General features: G+C 44.5%; 3 protein-coding genes across 7 annotated transcripts in view; 2 read left to right on the top strand and 1 right to left on the bottom strand.

Annotated features, from left to right (window-relative positions):
* Nucleotides 1-20055, top strand: part of DDRGK1 (DDRGK domain containing 1) — a 642973-nt gene that overhangs the window by 52574 nt on the left and 570344 nt on the right. The window lies entirely within an intron of this gene.
* The window catches only part of POLL (DNA polymerase lambda), an 82424-nt gene continuing 73136 nt past the window's right edge, over nucleotides 10768-20055 (bottom strand). For 4 of the 5 annotated variants that reach the window (XM_068111275.2, XM_078773750.1, XM_078773751.1 and 1 more), the window contains one exon: nucleotides 15931-16622. In XM_068111275.2, the coding sequence (XP_067967376.2) occupies nucleotides 16273-16622 (350 nt within the window). In that variant the 3' untranslated portion in view covers nucleotides 15931-16272. Of the gene's footprint in view, nucleotides 11722-15930; nucleotides 16623-20055 lie in introns of those variants that run through there. The other variant, XM_078773749.1, reaches the window with a different exon arrangement.
* On the top strand, nucleotides 11177-15652 carry LOC144891275 (suppressor of fused homolog). The gene is made up of 3 exons (XM_078773754.1): nucleotides 11177-11257; nucleotides 15302-15370; nucleotides 15520-15652. Exons 1-3 carry the CDS (start codon nucleotides 11183-11185, stop codon nucleotides 15607-15609), a joined length of 234 nt encoding a protein of 77 aa, XP_078629880.1. The 5' UTR covers nucleotides 11177-11182; the 3' UTR covers nucleotides 15610-15652.

A 20055-nucleotide genomic window follows, 5' to 3' on the forward strand; every position in this document is an offset into this window, starting at 1 on the left:
GGAATACATCCACCACTGTGTCAGCGAATACATCCACCACTGTGTCAGGGAATACATCCACCGCTGTGTCAGCGAATACATCCACCACTGTGTCAGGGAATACATCCACCACTGTGTCAGCGAATACATCCACCACTGTGTCAGGGAATACATCCACCACTGTGTCAGGGAATACATCCACCACTGTGTCAGGGAATACATCCACCGCTGTGTCAGCGAATACATCCACCACTGTGTCAGGGAATACATCCACCACTGTGTCAGGGAATACATCCACCACTGTGTCAGGGAATACATCCACCACTGTGTCAGGGAATACATCCACCACTGTGTCAGGGAATACATCCACCACTGTGTCAGGGAATACATCCACCACTGTGTCAGGGAATACATCCACCACTGTGTCAGGGAATACATCCACCACGGTGTCAGGGAATACATCCACCGCTGTGTCAGGGAATACATCCACCACTGTGTCAGGGAATACATCCACCGCTGTGTCAGGGAATACATCCACCACGGTGTCAGGGAATACATCCACCGCTGTGTCAGGGAATACATCCACCACTGTGTCAGGGAATACATCCACCACTGTGTCAGGGAATACATCCACCGCTGTGTCAGGGAATACATCCACCACTGTGTCAGGGAATACATCCACCGCTGTGTCAGGGAATACATCCACCACTGTGTCAGGGAATACATCCACCGCTGTGTCAGGGAATACATCCACCGCTGTGTCAGGGAATACATCCACCACGGTGTCAGGGAATACATCCACCGCTGTGTCAGGGAATACATCCACCACTGTGTCAGGGAATACATCCACCACTGTGTCAGCGAATACATCCACCACTGTGTCAGGGAATACATCCACCACTGTGTCAGGGAATACATCCACCACTGTGTCAGGGAATACATCCACCACTGTGTCAGAAAGAGGATAGATGGCTCATAAGTGTAAATGTACGTTATCCATTTTCATTGCTTGTTTGTGTCACAGCACGGGTGGAGCATGGTTGATCACGGACATGCGCCGGGGCGAGAGCCTTTTTGAGATCAACCCCACACAGCAGGTACAATTCTCCGCCATGTGACCATTTGCATTAATAAAATGTCTGTTTCCGCTGTTGATGAAACGGCCTGAGCGTTGTCAGTTTTTGTGACCTCTGGCTTTGGCTTGTGAACATCATATGTTGAGGTTGATGTGATTTGTTGTCAACAAAACGAATTTAATTATTAGATTATTTCATTGAATTTGCGCAGACAATGCCAGGTACTTCAGCTTGTAGTACATGTTTTTTGCCCACTCCCCATGTGTCGGTCCGGGCCATAACTTTGTTTACCATTTGAATTTTTGTCATCAAATTTCCAACAAAGCTTTATTATGAGAATATGGAGAAGACAAATTAATAATTTCGTCAAAAGGTCAAAGGTTAAGATTGCATAAAATCGTAAATTTTCATCCGGTTGACTTGAAATTTTAAGAATTTGCACATTGGGTCACTGAATTGGCTCACGAATCCAAAGCTAGAAGCCAATTTTTTTTAGATCAAAAGGTCAAAGGTCAGATCAAAAGGTCAAAGGCTAAGATTGCATAAAATCGTCAATTTTCATCCGGTTGACTTGAAATTTTAAGAATTTGCACATTGGGTCACTGAATTGGCTCACGAATCCAAAGCTAGAAGCCAATTTTTTTTAGATCAAAAGGTCAAAGGTCAGATCAAAAGGTCAAAGGTCAAGGCTGCATAAAATCGTCAATTTTCATCCGGTTGACTTGAAATGTTAACAATATTTGCACATTGGGTCACAGAATTGGTTCACGAATCCAAAGCTAGAAGCCAATTTTTTTTTTAGATCAAAAGGTCAAAGGTCAAGGTTGCATAGAATTGTCGATTTTCATCTGATTGACTTGAAATTTGAGCAGGCTTTGCATAGTGGGTCACTGAAGCCTTTTGTTTTTGAGCTCAAAAGGTCAAGGTCGCCTAAAAAAAAAAAATTAAGCTGTTTTCTTCATGCTTAGCATACGGAAGAAGAAGAAGTCTGAATAGTAAGCGGATGCGAATAGGCTTTGCATTTTCAGATGCCTTCTAGTTTAAGTTTGTGTACAAAGTCTATGCCCATGGAAGAGTGATGGAACAGAGGGTAGAAGACTATGCACTGATGGTGGCAGATGTCGGACAATGCGTGGACGCAACAAGGGGAAGAGTAGAGAAAATATGATTAGAGATAGAGGAATACCTGAACTTGTGAAGCCTTGAAGTCCGAGAGGGAAGAGAGTGATTGAATAGATTGAGGAAGGAGGTCCACAAGCAGGGGAAAAGAGGGAAAAGGAAGAGAGGAGTGGAGGTGAGCAGAAGGTTTACATTTGGGAAGGGTAACAAAGTACGAGTTGCTTGGAGAGCTCTTTACGACCAGGAGGGGCTTGGGGATGGACCAAGCACGTGGGGAAGGAGGGACAGGTGGGTGAAGGAGAGCAGATTAGTGGCAGGAGAGAATGAAAATGATAAATACTTGAGAATGTTGAATTTGTCTTTGTTCGTCTGCAGCACAAGGTTGCGGGGTAGCATCATTGGCTGAGAGCGCAGCGGTGCTGCTGATGCAGTGTGCTCTGCTGGTTAGGGCAGGAATTTTGGCAGGGGTGTTGGCGATAGCTCGCCTGTTCTTCCCAAAGGACACCATGGGATCTTTAGCATCCACCAACAAATGCTGGTAGACGGGACCCCTCGGCCATCGTTTCAGCCAAGAATGTTGAATGTAAAAGATGATGGAGATGAAGATGTGCTTCCCCATGCTGTGTGAGCCAGGAGCGGATCGAGCAGGGAGTGCAGACGGAGGGTTCCAACCTGAGTGGAGTTAGCGCACGATGCTGCTGGGACGATGAGAGCCTACCTGGAGCTGATGGGCATGACATCGGAAGCCCCATCCTCGATTGCATCCCACCGAGGCTAGGTGCGGAAACAAAAATGTACCTGACAATATCTTTGACATCAACACAACATATCAAAAGTTCAATCTCCTCTGCAAATTCATTTTCCACATGCTTTAACATATACATCAAAGTTGGACAAACTCATGGAATGTTGTCAAATTGAGTCTCACAAGTTACGTATTGCAAAACGCTGGTTCTGTGATGGGTTGAGATTGATCAAAGATGCTTGCAGAAGTTTCAGAAATATTGCCATAAGTATATATAGTGGTTCAAATTTTACCTGAGTAAAAAGTATAGTATTGTGTACAAAAGGTCTGGCGGGATAGCCGAGACCTAGAGGTATGTGCACTCACCTGTGGGTTGTTTAGCCTGGGTTTGGATCTCGGCCCAGGTATAAACCGTCATCCTGGTGTATCCCATGTCGGGCGAGGCATCAAATGTTTGTGTGCCGTCCCTCGGATGGGTGTCGAACTGGGCGTCCCGCCTGCTAGCATTAGTTGGTGGACGTCAAATAATCCGCGGTGTCCTTCATGGAGAATAGGCAGGTTATCTCTGGCACCCTGAACAAATTACAAATCCCCCCATTGACTGCGGCTGAGAACACAAGGGCAAACGACACAGCATAATCCTTTGCATGAGACGACTTTGGCAGTGCTGATAGACAGATACCTGTTGGACAGACAGATAGGTGAAGAAAGAAGAAGAAGAAGTGGTGGGCCTTGTCCTACATATGGTAAACGTACAATATCCGTCATAAAAGGTGGATCACTTTATTTTTATTGCTTGTGCTAATGAGGTCGGACAGTGCCTCGACTTCTGGACCAAGTGGAACATTCTTGTGTTCGTTTATCTTTTGTTTCAGGAGCAGAAGGAGCTGAGGCACCATGGCTACGCTTGGACAATTCAACATCGAACGAGTCTCAGCAGTGGGGATGGGAAGGACAGCGGGCAGGGTGCGCTTTGTCCCTCTCTTACTATTGCCACTGTGTTCTCCTTGTTTGTCCTTATTTTATTTGGTTTCCAAGTTTCAGGCCAGCGGGGTTGCTCACTCCGCCATATATTCCACGTCTGATGTTTTAGTGCGCTGTTGCCATTGGAGTTCAAACTCGGCCAGAGTCGCCATCTAGCATGGTTCCGGCCGGAACGCTGCCCCGTATAACATGGCATTCCCTCGATGGGATGTTAACACTCGCTTTTGGCCTATATAGCCAATCAAATTCCCTCGATGGGATGTTAACACTCGCTTTTGGCCTATATAGCCAATCAAATTCCCTCGATGGGATGTTAACACTCGCTTTTGGCCTATATAGCCAATCAAATTCCCTCGATGGGATGTTAACACTCGCTTTTGGCCTATATAGCCAATCAAATTCCCCCGTTGGGATGTTAACACTCACTTTTGGCCTATATAGCCAATCAAATTCCCCCGTTGGGATGTTAACACTCACTTTTGGCCTATATAGCCAATCAAATTCCCTCGATGGGATGTTAACACTCGCTTTTGGCCTATATAGCCAATGAAATTCCCTCGATGGGATGTTAACACTCGCTTTTAGCCAATATAGCCAATCAAATTCCCTCGATGGGATGTTAACACTCGCTTTTGGCCTATAAAGCCAATCAAATTCCCTAGATGGGATGTTAACACTCACTTTTGGCGTATATAGCCAATCAAATTCCCTCGATGGGATGTCAACACTCGCTTTTAGCCAATATAGCCAATCAAATTCCCTCGATGGGATGTTAACACTCGCTTTTGCCTTATATAGCCAATCATATTCCCTCGATGGGATGTTAACACTCGCTTTTGGCCTATATGGCCAATCAAATTCCCTCGATGGGATGTTAACACTCGCTTTAGGCCTTTATAGACAATCAAATTCCCTCGATGGGATTTTAACTCGCTTTTGGCCTAAATAGCCAATCAAATTCCCTCGATGGGACGTTAACACTTGCTTTTGGCCTATATGGCCAATCAAATTCCCTCGATGGGATGTTAACACTCGCTTTTGGCCGATATAACCGAACAAATTCCCTCCAGGAGATGTTAACACTCGCTTTTGGCCTATATAGCCAATCAAATTCCCTCAATGGGATGTTAACACTCGCTTTTGGCCTATACAGCCAATCAAATTCCCCCGATGGGATGTTAACACTCACATTTGGCCTATATAGCCAATCAAATTCTCTCGATGGGATGTTAACACTCGCTTTTGGCCTATATAGCCAATCAAATTCCCTCGATGGGATGTTAACACTCGCTTTTGGCCTATATAGCCAATCAAATTCCCTCGATGGGATGTTAACACTCGCTTTTGGCCTATATAGCCAATGAAATTCCCTCGATGGGATGTTAACACTCGCTTTTGGCCTATATAGCCAATCAAATTCCCCCGTTGGGATGTTAACACTCGCTTTTGGCCTATATCGCCAATGAAATTCCCCCGTTGGGATGTTAACACTCGATTTTGGCCTATATAGCCAATCAAATTCCCCCGATGGGATGTTAACACTCGCTTTTGGCCTATACAGCCAATCAAATTCCCTCAATGGGATGTTAACACTCGCTTTTGGCCTATACAGCCAATCAAATTCCCCCGATGGGATGTTAACACTCGCTTTTGGCCTATATAGCCAATCAAATTCCCTCGATGGGATGTTAACACTCGCTTTTGGCCTATATAGCCAATGAAATTCCCCCGTTGGGATGTTAACACTCGCTTTTCGCGTATATAGCCAATCAAATTCCCTCGATGTGATGTTAACACTCGCCTTTGGCCTATATAGCCAATCAAATTCCCCCGATGGGATGTTAACACTCGCTTTTGGCCTATATAGCCAATGAAATTCCCCCATTTGGATGTTAACACTCGCTTTTGGCCTATATAGCCAATCAGATTCCCCCGTTGGGATGATAACACTCGCTTTTGGCCTATATCACCAATTAAATTCCCCCGTTGGGATGTTAACACTCGCTTTTGGCCTATATCGCCAATGAAATTCCCCCGTTGGGATGTTAACACTCGCTTTTGGCCTATATAGCCAATGAAATTCCCCCGTTGGGATGTTAACACTCGATTTTGGCCTATATAGCCAATCAAATTCCCCCGATGGGATGTTAACACTCGCTTTTGGCCTATATAGCCAATGAAATTCCCCCGATGGGATGTTAACACTCGCTTTTGGCTTATATAACCAATCAAATTCCCCCGATGGGATGTTAACACTCGCTTTTGGCCTATAAAGCCAATCAAATTCCCCCGATGGGATGTTAACACTCGCTTTTGGCTTATATAACCAATCAAATTCCCTCCAGGGGATGTTAACACTCGCTTTTGGCTTATATAGCCAATCAAATTCCCCCGATGGGATGTTAACACTCGCTTTTGGCCTATAAAGCCAATCAAATTCCCCCGATGGGATGTTAACACTCGCTTTTGGCTTATATAACCAATCAAATTCCCCCGATGGGATGCTAACTCTCGCTTTTGGCCTATAAAGCCAATCAAATTCCCCCGATGGGATGTTAACACTCGCTTTTGGCTTATATAACCAATCAAATTCCCTCCAGGGGATGTTAACACTCGATTTTGGCCTATATAGCCAATCAAATTCCCCCGATGGGATGTTAACACTCGCTTTTGGCCTATATAGCCAATGAAATTCCCCCGATGGGATGTTAACACTCGCTTTTGGCTTATATAACCAATCAAATTCCCCCGATGGGATGTTAACACTCGCTTTTGGCCTATAAAGCCAATCAAATTCCCCCGATGGGATGTTAACACTCGCTTTTGGCTTATATAACCAATCAAATTCCCCCGTTGGGATGTTAACACTCGCTTTTGGCCTATATAGCCAATCAAATTCCCTCGATGGGATGTTAACACTTGCTTTTGGCCTATATAGCCAATCAAATTCCCTCGATGGGATGTTAACACTCGCTTTTGGCCTATATAGCCAATGAAATTCCCCCGTTGGGATGTTAACACTCGCTTTTGGCCTATATAGCCAATCAAATTCCCTCGATGGGATGTTAACACTCGCTTTTGGCCTATATAGCCAATCAAATTCCCCCGATGGGATGTTAACACTCGCTTTTGGCCTATATAGCCAATGTAATTCCCCCGTTTGGATGTTAACACTCGCTTTTGGCCTATATAGCCAATCAAATTCCCCCGTTGGGATGTTAACACTCGCTTTTGGCCTATATCGCCAATGAAATTCCCCCGTTGGGATGTTAACACTCGCTTTTGGCCTATATAGCCAATGAAATTCCCCCGTTGGGATGTTAACACTCGATTTTGGCCTATATAGCCAATCAAATTCCCCCGATGGGATGTTAACACTCGCTTTTGGCCTATATAGCCAATCAAATTCCCTCAATGGGATGTTAACACTCGCTTTTGGCCTATACAGCCAATCAAATTCCCCCGATGGGATGTTAACACTCGCTTTTGGCCTATATAGCCAATCAAATTCCCTCGATGGGATGTTAACACTCGCTTTTGGCCTATATAGCCAATGAAATTCCCCCGTTGGGATGTTAACGCTCGCTTTTGGCGTATATAGCCAATCAAATTCCCTCGATGGGATGTTAACACTCGCTTTTGGCCTATATAGCCAATCAAATTCCCCCGATGGGATGTTAACACTCGCTTTTGGCCTATATAGCCAATGAAATTCCCCCATTTGGATGTTAACACTCGCTTTTGGCCTATATAGCCAATCAAATTCCCCCGTTGGGATGTTAACACTCGCTTTTGGCCTATATCGCCAATGAAATTCCCCCGTTGGGATGTTAACACTCGCTTTTGGCCTATATCGCCAATGAAATTCCCCCGTTGGGATGTTAACACTCGCTTTTGGCCTATATAGCCAATGAAATTCCCCCGTTGGGATGTTAACACTCGATTTTGGCCTATATAGCCAATCAAATTCCCCCGATGGGATGTTAACACTCGCTTTTGGCCTATATAGCCAATGAAATTCCCCCGATGGGATGTTAACACTCGCTTTTGGCTTATATAACCAATCAAATTCCCCCGATGGGATGTTAACACTCGCTTTTGGCCTATAAAGCCAATCAAATTCCCCCGATGGGATGTTAACACTCGCTTTTGGCTTATATAACCAATCAAATTCCCTCCAGGGGATGTTAACACTCGCTTTTGGCCTATATAGCCAATCAAATTCCCTCGTATATTTGGCAGAGTTGGCCTGCCGGACGAATTTGTAATTAAATCCCAGTTCAATATGGATTCACGAGGTGAGATTGACATGACAATGTAACCACATGGATTTCGACATCCCCATCACCATGACTAACTCTGTACCCACAGCCGACGCAGTGTCGGCGAGAGTGAAGCCTCAGGACCACCCGTACCACACGAGCTGGTTCGAACACGCACCCTTGCTGCAGTGTCCCTTCGGTTCAACCTTGAGGCCGGCTTGTTGCTTCCCCTGGCCCTACGGTAACATGGCTCCATATCCTGCTCCAACATTCCGTTTCACTATCGTTTCCGTTACATTTAAATCATTTGAACAGTTCAGCCAACGCTCCTCAGAAATCGGAACTGTTTGGTCAAAGTTTTGATTTTTTATTTATTATATTATTTTACAATGATCTTTGGGTTCTAAGATATGATGGTGGATCTTCACGTACTAATGTCATGTGCAGGACTCGTACATTGAGACACATTAGTGTATGTTTACCTGAATAAGGACACGAGACAATGCACAAATCAATATGGTGTGTGGGATTTGAATCCGGGATCTGAGAAAATACTTGAGGACCAAACATTCCATAATTTCACATTTATTGACACTTCAGAGGGTCTCTCCACTCCCTCTCTTCACTCTTTCTCTTCACTCTTTCTCCACTCCCTCTCTCCACTCCCTCTCTTCACTCCCTCTCTTCACTCTTTCTCCACTCCCTCTCTTCACTCTTTCTCCCCTCCCTCTCTTCACTCTTTCTCCCCTCCCTCTCTCCACTCCCTCTCTCCACTCCCTCTCTTCACTCTTTCTCCCCTCCCTCTCTTCACTCTTTCTCCCCTCCCTCTCTTCACTCTTTCTCCCCTCCCTCTCTTCACTCTTTCTCCCCTCCCTCTCTTCACTCTTTCTCCACTCCCTCTCTTCACTCTTTCTCCACTCCCTCTCTTCACTCTTTCTCCCCCCCCTCTCTTCACTCTTTCTCCCCTCCCTCTCTTCACTCTTTCTCCCCTCCCTCTCTTCACTCTTTCTCCACTCCCTCTCTTCACTCTTTCTCCACTCCCTCTCTTCACTCTTTCTCCACTCCCTCTCTCCACTCCCTCTCTTCACTCTTTCTCCCCTCCCTCTCTTCACTCTTTCTCCCCTCCCTCTCTTCACTCTTTCTCCCCTCCCTCTCTTCACTCTTTCTCCACTCCCTCTCTTCACTCTTTCTCCACTCCCTCTCTTCACTCTTTCTCCCCTCCCTCTCTTCACTCTTTCTCCCCTCCCTCTCTTCACTCTTTCTCCCCTCCCTCTCTTCACTCTTTCTCCCCTCCCTCTCTTCACTCTTTCTCCCCTCACTGTGTACCTTCTTACAAAGGCAGGACCGAACTAGAACGGCACTCAGTAGAGAGCATACCTCCGCCAGGTGAACAGTTTGTTTTGTATCCCAGAGTAGACCAGAAACTCCCAATACAGAATCATATTTAATCAAAATCATCCGTCCACAACTCTGAGATATCCTGCTCTGTATCGTTTTTGGCCTTATCACTCAATGGTGAAGAATCACTTTTAAAATTCTTCTTGCCGGATCCGGATCTTCACCAAAATCGAGTCGATTCTTCCTTGTCACACACACAATCTGTCCTACAAGTATCGTCTAAATCCGTCCACAACTTTTCGAGATATCCTGCTATGCATCGTTTTTGGACCGATCTCCCAATGGTGAAGAATCACTTAAAACATTCTACGAGCCGAATCCGGATCTTCACCAAAATCTAATCATTTCGTCATTGTCACGCTACATCTCTGCTAAATTTAGTCCGAATCCATCCACAACCTTTTGAGATATTTTGTTCACAAACAAGCGAACAAATGGACAGACAGACAGGGGTGAAAACATAACCTCCATCCACCTTTGGTGGTGGAGGTAATAAATGCCATCGGGTAGTCGTTGTTCTGCAGTAAGCGGGTGACGTGTTCAATTTCGGTCCGTCGTGTATCCAAATCACTGCACTGTGATAGGGCCTGGTCGAACAGGGTTCTTGCGCACGATCGTTTGTGCGTTGTCGGTGGCCACTCTTATAGCTAAGCACTCGGTCTGTATGTGTAGGTTTACGGTATACCTAAGTGCTCAACAGACGTTATATTTCTTAACAGCAAATTTTTTTTTCGGGAACGATAGCAGCAGCGGCCTGTTGCCTATACACCGCCCGGGTTTATATATATACTGTATATATATATATATATATATATATATATATATATATATATTTGCCATTACCCACCCTCACTGCACCATGAAGTGTAGGACACATCCAACCACTCCAAAGGTTGAATGCTCTTTGATGTCTAAGTACACATCCAAAACTAACTATAACACTAGAACGCCAGCCCTATCTTCCAATGGTAAAAATCCTTCAAAAAATTCCTGGATCGGGAATAATATCCTGAGCTTCACCAAAAAGTAATCAATTCTTCCTTATCCCAAGGGCAATCATCCCACCAACTTTCATCCAAATCCGTTCAGAACTTTTCCAGAAATCCTGTTCACAAACACACGAACACACACACGGACGGACACGATCGAATGCATTACTCCCTGGCGGGAGTAACAAGGAAGAGTAGCATTGTGTATGATTCTTGAGTTAACCATATAGTTTAATGTGGTATTTGCCATAAGCCGTATTGCCTTCACTGCGCCCACATGACCATTCACCAAATCGTATGACAAAGGAAAGGAGCATTTCCTTAGGTCCATCTATGAGTGTAATGAAGTCCACAGCCAGATATTTGGACTCTTGATAGTCAATTGTCTTATTGGAAAACTTTGTCTGAATGAACTTTGTCTGAAACATTTAATCAATTGGGTGTCGCACTTCAAAAACTAAAATTGTTAACCTAATCCAATTTTGTCTTGATTTGGTTAAACAGATTGTTAAGATATATCATAATCCTCGACTTCTTTTACCATTTTACCCTTACGGAACCTGCAGTGGTCGGATCCTACATGGTCGACATTTTACTTTCAAGAGCATCGCGGGCGACGCGGCCATCACCATGGTGGCAAGTGGTGTGGAAGGAGCCTTTGTGGGTCCAGAGTGCCCTTATGCTGCTCATGGTCCTTGGCTACAGGTATGCAGCCGCGCTGATATCTGCACCCAAATGATCACTAGTAGGCCCTCAAAAGGACTGCGATTAATTTGCGTTTGACAAGTAAAATGGTTTGTGGAACATCTTGAGCAATGTGGTATATGTGTGGCCTTGTCAAATAAGCAATCTGGAAAAATGACCTTCAACATCATCTGAAGAGCTGATGACCTTGTGATATCGATGCTAAATAAATTAGAAATGAGGGCCATCTTCAATTTTGAATAGTGCAGTCATCATAATGAATCTAGATATAACACAATCTTCATTGCACTGCACTTTAATTATTAATTTTACAGTTAGACATTGCAAACAATCATGGAAACTACAAACTTCTGTGTCAAGGAAACTACAAATCAAGGAAAAATCCACCAAATTCCAGCAAGTTTTCAAGGATGATCCAACTTCAGCGGAAGACTGCAGGTTTTGAGCGAATTGGGAATGCAGCGCTGTGGTACAGATGTGAAAGGAACGACAAGGTTACAAGTTTATAACAGGGGTTCACAATGGCCATACTTGAATATGACATGGATTTCAAGGCAATCCTATTAATCCTTCGTAAAGTTTCTTAATGAAAAATAATACTCTTGCCTGACATATTGCTGCAGCTATCTACTTCGGAGGCTCAAATGGTATTTTAATTAATTGCAAGAATATATCATGGAAATCTGTAGAACTTATTGATCCAAAACTTACTGATTTACCACACCCTTCGGTAGTTTGTTAACCTGCTGAACTTTGTCGTTTAGGTCCTCCATGAGCCTAGACCCTTCGATATATAAAAAAAATAAAATGAAGGACTAATGGTCCTGTAACACACCTAGCTGGTTGCCAAAAAGTGGAGTGATGGATGGATGAGGGTAAAAACAAGAGTTGGATTTGGAATACACATTTTAGATCAGATAGTATTGACATGATGTTCATAGTAGTGAAAATTCCTGTGTATATGATCCTAGCTTTCAAGATATTGCCCACCTCCAGTAAGAAGATGTCATTTCCTGTGGTCAAAATTAGCCCTATTTGATAAGGTGCAACTCCAATGTTTCTATGATTCATATTTTTGAGATATTTCCCACTTTCTGCATTATGATGTCACTGGTGGCCATATTGTGTTTCAGATCAGCTTATTTTAATCAAACGTTCCCATCAGTAGTCTATCATATATTTTAAGTTTTGCATTGATCAGTTAAGCCTGGTGTTGGGCTAGCGGCTAGGGTGCCAGCTTAGGATCCTAGGATAACCTAGGATCCTGGGTTCGAATCCCAGTTGATCGCTGAATTAACGCCAGGGGGGTTGACTCAGCCTGTTTCATCCTTCCGAGGTCGGCAAATTGAGTACCAGTTCACTGGTAATTCCCTGCTTGTCGTAAAAGGTGACAAACAGGGTTGGCGGCAGGAAGGACATCCGGCCGTAAAACATTGCTTCAAAAAGGGGACCAAAAAACAACAACAACCACGGTGCCCGAAAAAGGCCAACCCCCGCTTTGCAGGGAAAAATGGCCTCTAAAGGTGGGTTTTTTTTATTTATTGATCAGTTAAGCAGTTTCCGAGAAGATGAATTTTAAAGGTTTTCTTATGATCCTGTAAGGCTGCCATACCACGTGACTGATTACATCATTGTGAACAAATTATATTTCCCTTGGGTTATTGATGACAAATAATTTAAAGTTTCGTACTGATCGGTTAAGTGGTTTGAGAGAAGAAGATTGTTAATGCTTTTCCTGTAATCCAAAATGGCAGCCAATCTAGATCGAAATTCAAATACTTTTGGGAACTTTACACCAAACCTCATGATGACCGACTTATAGGTGGAGGTGGGGAAGATACCATAAATAAACTTGAGTTCTACCATACCAAAGATCATTTTAACCAAATTTGGTCAGAATCCCATCAGCAGTTTCAGAGAAGAAATTACAAGTGTTTACTGACGGACAAACGACGCGCCATCCCATAAGCTCACCTGAACTATGTTCCAGGCGAGCTAAAAACAAACCCTACACATACAAAATAAAAATTCCACTCATTTATCACTTAATTTCCTGCAGAATGAGATCTTCAAAAGGATGCTTTGAGTTTTGATACTTACCTGTGCGCTGTCCATTGATTTTCGTCTTCTCCCAGCCTGATTTAAATTTGGAAGATTCGGCCCACGCTAAAAAGATCAACAGTTCTGTCTCCACCACATGATCATAGTCATGAAAGAATGTTGACATGGCTGGTCTTCACAATCATGTGATCAACATGTCTAGCTATTTATTGCAAGTCCAGCCATCAAACCATGGGTCTGCTAAAAGCACAATTTATACCTCTCAACCGCAATTAATCAGTGACTATGAAAACCTGCATAACATACAGCCATACAGGTAACAACTGTCCAGTGGTCTACAACTGAGTTTGGACGGACAAGATCTCAGCTTCATTTCCAATGTACATAATTATGCATCTCGGCCTTGCATGGCAATGAACCAACAATTTCGAGCACACAGGACTTCTTTTAGACAATGGGTCTGCTAAAATGGGTCTTCGTCCGAGAGATAGAGCCACGTAGCCCATCATGCTTGTGCTTTAACCACACATCACATCTTACTATAATTCACCAAATGTCTGCCTGTCTGGCTGTCCGTCCGTCCATTCCCAGGTACCGCAAAAACGGCTGAACCGATCGCAACGATATTTTGGGTGGGTAATCCTGGGACCCCCTGGAGTAAAATAGGCTATATTGTTTTTCCAATTTCAGCTTTGCTCTCCAGCATTTTCAGGTTTGAACTCCCGCCTAACGTTATTGTCCCGGGTACCGCACAAACGGCTGCACCGATTGCAACGATACACCTCCATGCCTGTGGGATTCCCACGGGTGACCCCACTAGTTAACTAAATTCATCTTCTACGTAGTAATCCTACTTTTCCAGAGACTATTAACTTAAAATAGCATCTACAGCCCGGGTACCAGCACACAATGGCCTTCTCTTTTTGAAATACAGTAATACCTTGCTTGAAGCTGCCCTGTAGAAGGCTGGTTCATTATAGAGTTCTTCGTCCTAGAGATAGAGTAAACGCACACGCCCTGAACCAATCAGCGCTGTTTACTCCGACATCTTTTTGCAGCAAGATGATCCTGCCATTGCTGTCATGTTGGAGGAGCAGGAGTGATAGCAATTAATCTTTTTATTGATGTTTGTACATATTTTATGTTTTTATTGATACTTACTGATGTTATTTTAAGAAAAAATATACTCTTTATTTGGCCGAGGCCGAGCGAAGCGAGGTCGAAACTGTTTGTTTATTCCTGATACGTGAAACAATCTGCAATCCATTCCAATAGAAAACAGACTTTTTGGAATGTCGGCCGCATTTTCCAACAAATCATCATGTAACTTTGTAAAAAAAAATTATCCATGGGTTTAAGCTCGTGTGTTGAAAGTTCCATGTCAATTTCTCGGGTGGTTGAGGAGAAAGTAAATTTAAAAGCGAATAAAGGTGAGAAATTGAAGGAGGAAGGAAAAATAAGTGAGGGCCTCGGCCGACTTCTACAACATGGTCGAGGATGGTTGTGGACGCCTATTACTCGTTTATAAAATAGTGTTTACCATCTGTATTGCTGTTCGCAATACTGTACCACAATACGCATCTCCATATAATCAATGGTAGAATGACCCTTTTAGTGAATTTTCGATTAGCACTCTCTTTTCCAGGAATGCATACTGAGCGCTAAGCAAGGTATTTACTGTAATCATGGGATATTTACTTTCATGTCCACAACCTGCATGCAGACTGAACAGCTGAAGCCTGATATTGGTTAAACGGTTAAGGTGGCTGGCTTAAGATCTTATGGTCTTGAGTTTGAGCCCCTGTTGTGCGGTTGAATTACCAGGTGGGGATGACTCAGCCTGTCATCCCTCTGAGGTCGGCAAAATGAGTACCAGCTTGCTGTGACAGGGGTACTGCACGGCTGTGCGCTATGCATGCGAATAAGTATATCGATACCTCGGATGTAAATGTATGATTCCCTATTTATTTTTTTAAATTGCAGATATTCATCCCAGAAAGGTTTGCAAGAAGAATTCTGATGGATCTCCAGGAACTAGTTACACCCACAAAGGTAAGTTTTTTTTTCACATTTAAATTCGTCTTCCTTTCACTGAAATCTCAACGAGGACCGAGATTCAAAGTGAGAGGACTGCGGACATCGAGCCCGAATGCTGACCCAATCTTTGCTTGTGCATCCCCGGACCCATATCTCTCTGGTAGATCATCCTGCCCAGGGAGTTCAATTGGCCGGACAGAGGTCTAAGTATCCACCTGCTCCCCGAACAGGCTTTTGATCCTCCACTTCTCTGATCATCCCTCGTTACGATACGAGACTTCGTAAAGGTTAATAATGTAGGCATCCAATGCAAACAAAAGATGAAAGTTGACAAATTCACGATTACGGCCCAAAGACGATGAGCGAACATTTTGTGTATGGTATTAGCCTTTGAATCGAACTTCATCCCCAAACATCAGCTTTAAGTTACCATGGTGGTTAACATACCTTTTATCAACTTTCAGTTCATACCTTCCCTCCACATTAGATTATCACTGCCCTGGGCTTGAGGCAACCTGCTTACCTCCCACAAATGCCTATGCTCACAAGGTACCAGGATACCTGACGAGTCCGAATTCCCATTTCCCAGTTTTATTCGCTCCATACTTTACAATAATTGCACTAATTTCTCTGGTTTTGAAGCATCCATCGATTTATCGATGCCGACAACAAACATTTGATTGCTTGGATGATCTCGTTCATCAATAAGGTCAACATGCACTTCACGCAAGCTTTCCTTGATCTACAGCAGACAAATATTTGAATACTTGTTGCAATAAGACAATGTCTTTAACGGAAGCACAGCAGTTTATCGCTGTAGACACTATCCTGACAAGGACTGGTATTGTTCTGTCTGTAGACGCGATTGGTTGTTTGATTGATAACAAACATCCAATGACTGTTAAGGCTTTGCGTTTTCACCAGTCTCGTTCATGGGGTTCACGATAAGGAAGGCCAAGATGGTGGAATATATCTTGCTCCGAATTAGTCAGGACTGTCCCCGCGGGCTGGTCCTTGGTCGCCGAAGTACGGCGGAGGGTGTGCTCCGAGAGGCGATGTCCGTGGAGCCGAGCGTGTAAACGGAGTGCGCGGTTGAACCGTGCCGAACCAGTGAAGTGAAGCAATGCACACGCGAGGTGCTCGTGCGGCACACACAGCGCGTCGAGACGTCGGTGTACGCATCCTGGTCTGGGAAGACGGCACACGCCCATGTATTTTGTCTGCATACCATTCTGTACTCGACTTGCCAGGTCATCAGTCAGGAAACCTGCAATACAGAGTGGGACAATCACATAAAACATTAACACTGCACAGTGCACCCACCTCCATAATGGACTGAGATGATTTCGTTTGCTGGATTTCTCATGGGTTCAAAGGGTGTAAGAGAAAGAGCTCAAATTCCCACTTTCTATCCCAAGCCTTGTGTTGTATAAAAAGAAAAAAGGAAAATATATTGATTTTAATTGTGAAAACCGTCCTTGGATATTGTACATGCCACTTTGCCAGGAGTACATATATAAATAATAAACACTCAATTCCTGTAACTCGTGTCTATCATTCATTCATTCATTCATTTGTTAAAGGTAACTTTTTGAAACATACCGTGTACCCCTTTCCTCCCCTCCCCTGCCCCCCTTTCCACCCTTGCCCCCCTCCTCTCACCGGCCCTCTCCCTTCCACAGATCTACCTGTTCTCTACTGTTGTTGTGCTTGTATAATTTCCTCTCTCCCCCTCTTGTCTCCCGCTCCCTTTATTTATTGTATGTTTTATGGGTCCGTGCATGTTTTCGTATGTAATGTGTTAGGTCTTACATGAGCCGTGACTCTGTATACAAAATAAAGAAATAAAGAAATAAAACATGTATAAAACGTTTATCCTGGAATTTGATAACTCTAGCATATTAACCGAGTGGAAATTTGTGATGTCAGAAGGATGGTCAAATCGCCTCTGAGCTATCTGTTTGAATCTTAGGGTTTGAATCCCGACCCAGCTATAAAATGTCACTGATGGGCATGCAGGTTGTGTGTGTGTGCGCATAATCCATAATCATCCCCTTGTCTTTACAACAAACAAGTTTGGTCAAAACCCAATCATTGGTTCACAAGTTAGCATGGTAACAGAATTTTTACCTAACAGGACTTTGACCTTTCACCTCTTGACCCCATCATCGAATCAGTTAATCTGTACATCATTATACATACCTGTACCAAGTTTGAATTAGATCCCTTCAGCCGTTCTCAAGTTATAGACCTATTACACGACTTTGACCTTTGACCTCGACCCCATTATCTAATCAGTTAATTTTTACATCATTACACATACTTGTACCCAGTTTGACTTGGATCCCTTCAGCCATTCTTATCACGGTCACGAAACCCTATCATGGAAGGACAACCCTGAAAACACAAAGCCTCCGCGACTTCATCAGCGAAGGCGTAACAAGCAGCCAATTATTTCATTTAAGCGTCATCTGAAGGTAAATTAGAAACAAATACATAAAACCTGAAAGTAAATTAACAAAACAGACATAACCTGAACGATTTTTGTGTCAGCGACTCTTTCCCAAATGTACTTCATCTTGAATATGCAACTAAGATACTAATTTTACAGTCCTGTGTTAAGAGGAACAACGGAAACGAGTTTCATCGTATATGGATGCTACGAGCCGGATTATTGAACTTTTGACTAGTGTTACGTGGTCCTCCCGGTAACTACCTGGTCTCGGTGACCCCCGGACCGTGGGAGGCACCCCGCCAGAAAGATATATGATTTATACGCTTTCGTAACGCAATCAAGATGAATTCCAGTCCATAAGAAACCCCACACCAAGGATTCCGAGTAATCAATAATATATTCCCCCAAGGAATCAACAATCAACAACCATCAACAATCCACAATCAACAATCAATCCCCGAGATGATTAAGATGGCCATCTTATATATGTGTCTCCCCTTTCCCCACTCCCGACCCCTTGGGTACTCACGACCCCTTTGGTCTCTGTCCCTCACAATGTCTCTGGGCCCCTCCTGAACAAGGTTATGGTCGGCTTCGCCGCACACGGGCGGTTGAACGAACCCCGGGCGGACGTGCTTCCACCGGGCACGTACCGTACCGGGAACCACGGCTGTAGCGCACACCTCCTGGCCAAGCAAAGCGGGCAAAGCAAGCGCCGCTTGCAACGCGCGCGAGGCCCCAAAGTGCGACCCGTACGCGTCCTTGTAGACGGTGCGGCGAACTGTGCCGGACGCTGGGTCTGTGCACGGCCCCACGGCAACTTGACGTGTCAAAAGGGTAGTTACACGTCCCGGTAACTCCTCTCGCCAGACGGGCTTGGGAACGCAGCTTTTCCACGCTGCTCAATATCGATCCCAACTCTCGTCGGAGCTGGGCGAGGAAGAAGAAGAATCGTCGCTTCTCCCGGACCTCGTGTCTTTTTTTCTTCCATTTCCGGTCTCCTTTTTCCCAGAAGGGCTCCTGACCCTTTAATCACAACAACCCTTAATCGACTACACATTGATAAGCAAAGACCTGCAAATGCCTTCATCCACCGTTTGCCCTTCACGTGACTCGTGGTGGTCCCTCTCGGCTCTCCCCCCGTTGGTATTTTTGTGCACATAAGATTGTTCACGGTTGTTTAAATATTATTTAAATATGTATAACCTTTCCCCTTCAGTGTTTTACTCAGTGGTATTTTACAACACGCTGTTTTTCTTCTTATTTAAAAGGCTTTTCTCAATTTCCTCTCCAACTCATTCCACCTCAAAAAAAAGAAATTCAATATCTTATACGTCTCCCTCACTACATGGTCTAAATTCACATTCATTCCATCCCTCCTCCATCATTCTGAACCGGATTGCGAACTTGAAAATCACAACAAACCCAATTTGTTTTCAATGTTCGTCTTTCATTAATCATCCACTTTCTAAACTCCCCTCTTGCCCCTCCCATCCAAATCCCTCCCCTTGCACCTACACTCCTAAACTCCCCCCTTGCCCCGCCACTCTTAAACTCCCCCGCTACCCCTCCACTCCTGAACTCCCCCCTTGCCCTTCCACTCCTGAACTCCCCCCTTGCCCTTCCCCTCCTAAACTCCCCCCTCACTCCTCCCCTTCAAAACTCCCCCCCAACCCCTCCCATTCAAATCTCCCCCCATACCATTCCTCTCCAATTCTCCCTCCTCCCCCCTCCTCCTCAAAGCTGCCTCCTCCCCACTTCGTCTCCCTTCTATCTCATACCTCCACCCCCCCCCCCCCAACCTTCTTCTTTCCTCTGCCCCCCCTCAAACAACCCCTCTCTGTGCCTCATCCCTTCACCTTCAAACCTTTCATCCTCCTCATCCTTCCCTTTCTTGGAACTCTTCTGCAATCGCTGACACACTAACAACTGCTCTCCCTACCTCCCCCTCTCATCCTTCATCTTACCCTACTCCTCCCCTCCCCTGTCCTGTACCCGATGCTCCCCCTCTCTCTTCATTAACGGTATGGACCTCAAACATCCGGGGCCTTCGCTCAAACCTGACTGATCTCTCCATACAGGTTGCTTCTGAAAATCCAGACTTGATCTGCTTAACAGAGACTTTCCTCCTTCAAGATGTCTCTGATTCCTTAATATCTCTTCCTGGTTACTCCCTCCTCCGGTATGATAGACCTGAGCCTCGGCCTGGTGGTGGGGTGGCTATCTTTATCAAAAACTCTCTTCC

Source organism: Myxine glutinosa, chromosome 3, assembly GCF_964187855.1.
Source record: "Myxine glutinosa chromosome 3, kmMyxGlut1.1, whole genome shotgun sequence".
NCBI classification, from domain to species: domain Eukaryota; kingdom Metazoa; phylum Chordata; class Myxini; order Myxiniformes; family Myxinidae; genus Myxine; species Myxine glutinosa.

Bases quoted from the DNA above. Each gene is read 5' to 3' on its own strand.
- LOC144891275 (XM_078773754.1), top strand. From the start codon at position 11,183: ATGGTGGCAAGTGGTGTGGAAGGAGCCTTTGTGGGTCCAGAGTGCCCT. The intron at 11,258-15,301 runs GTATGCAGCCGC...TTTAAATTGCAG, and splicing joins CTCATGGTCCTTGGCTACAG to ATATTCATCCCAGAAAGGTT. The intron at 15,371-15,519 runs GTAAGTTTTTTT...TCTCTCTGGTAG, and splicing joins AACTAGTTACACCCACAAAG to ATCATCCTGCCCAGGGAGTT.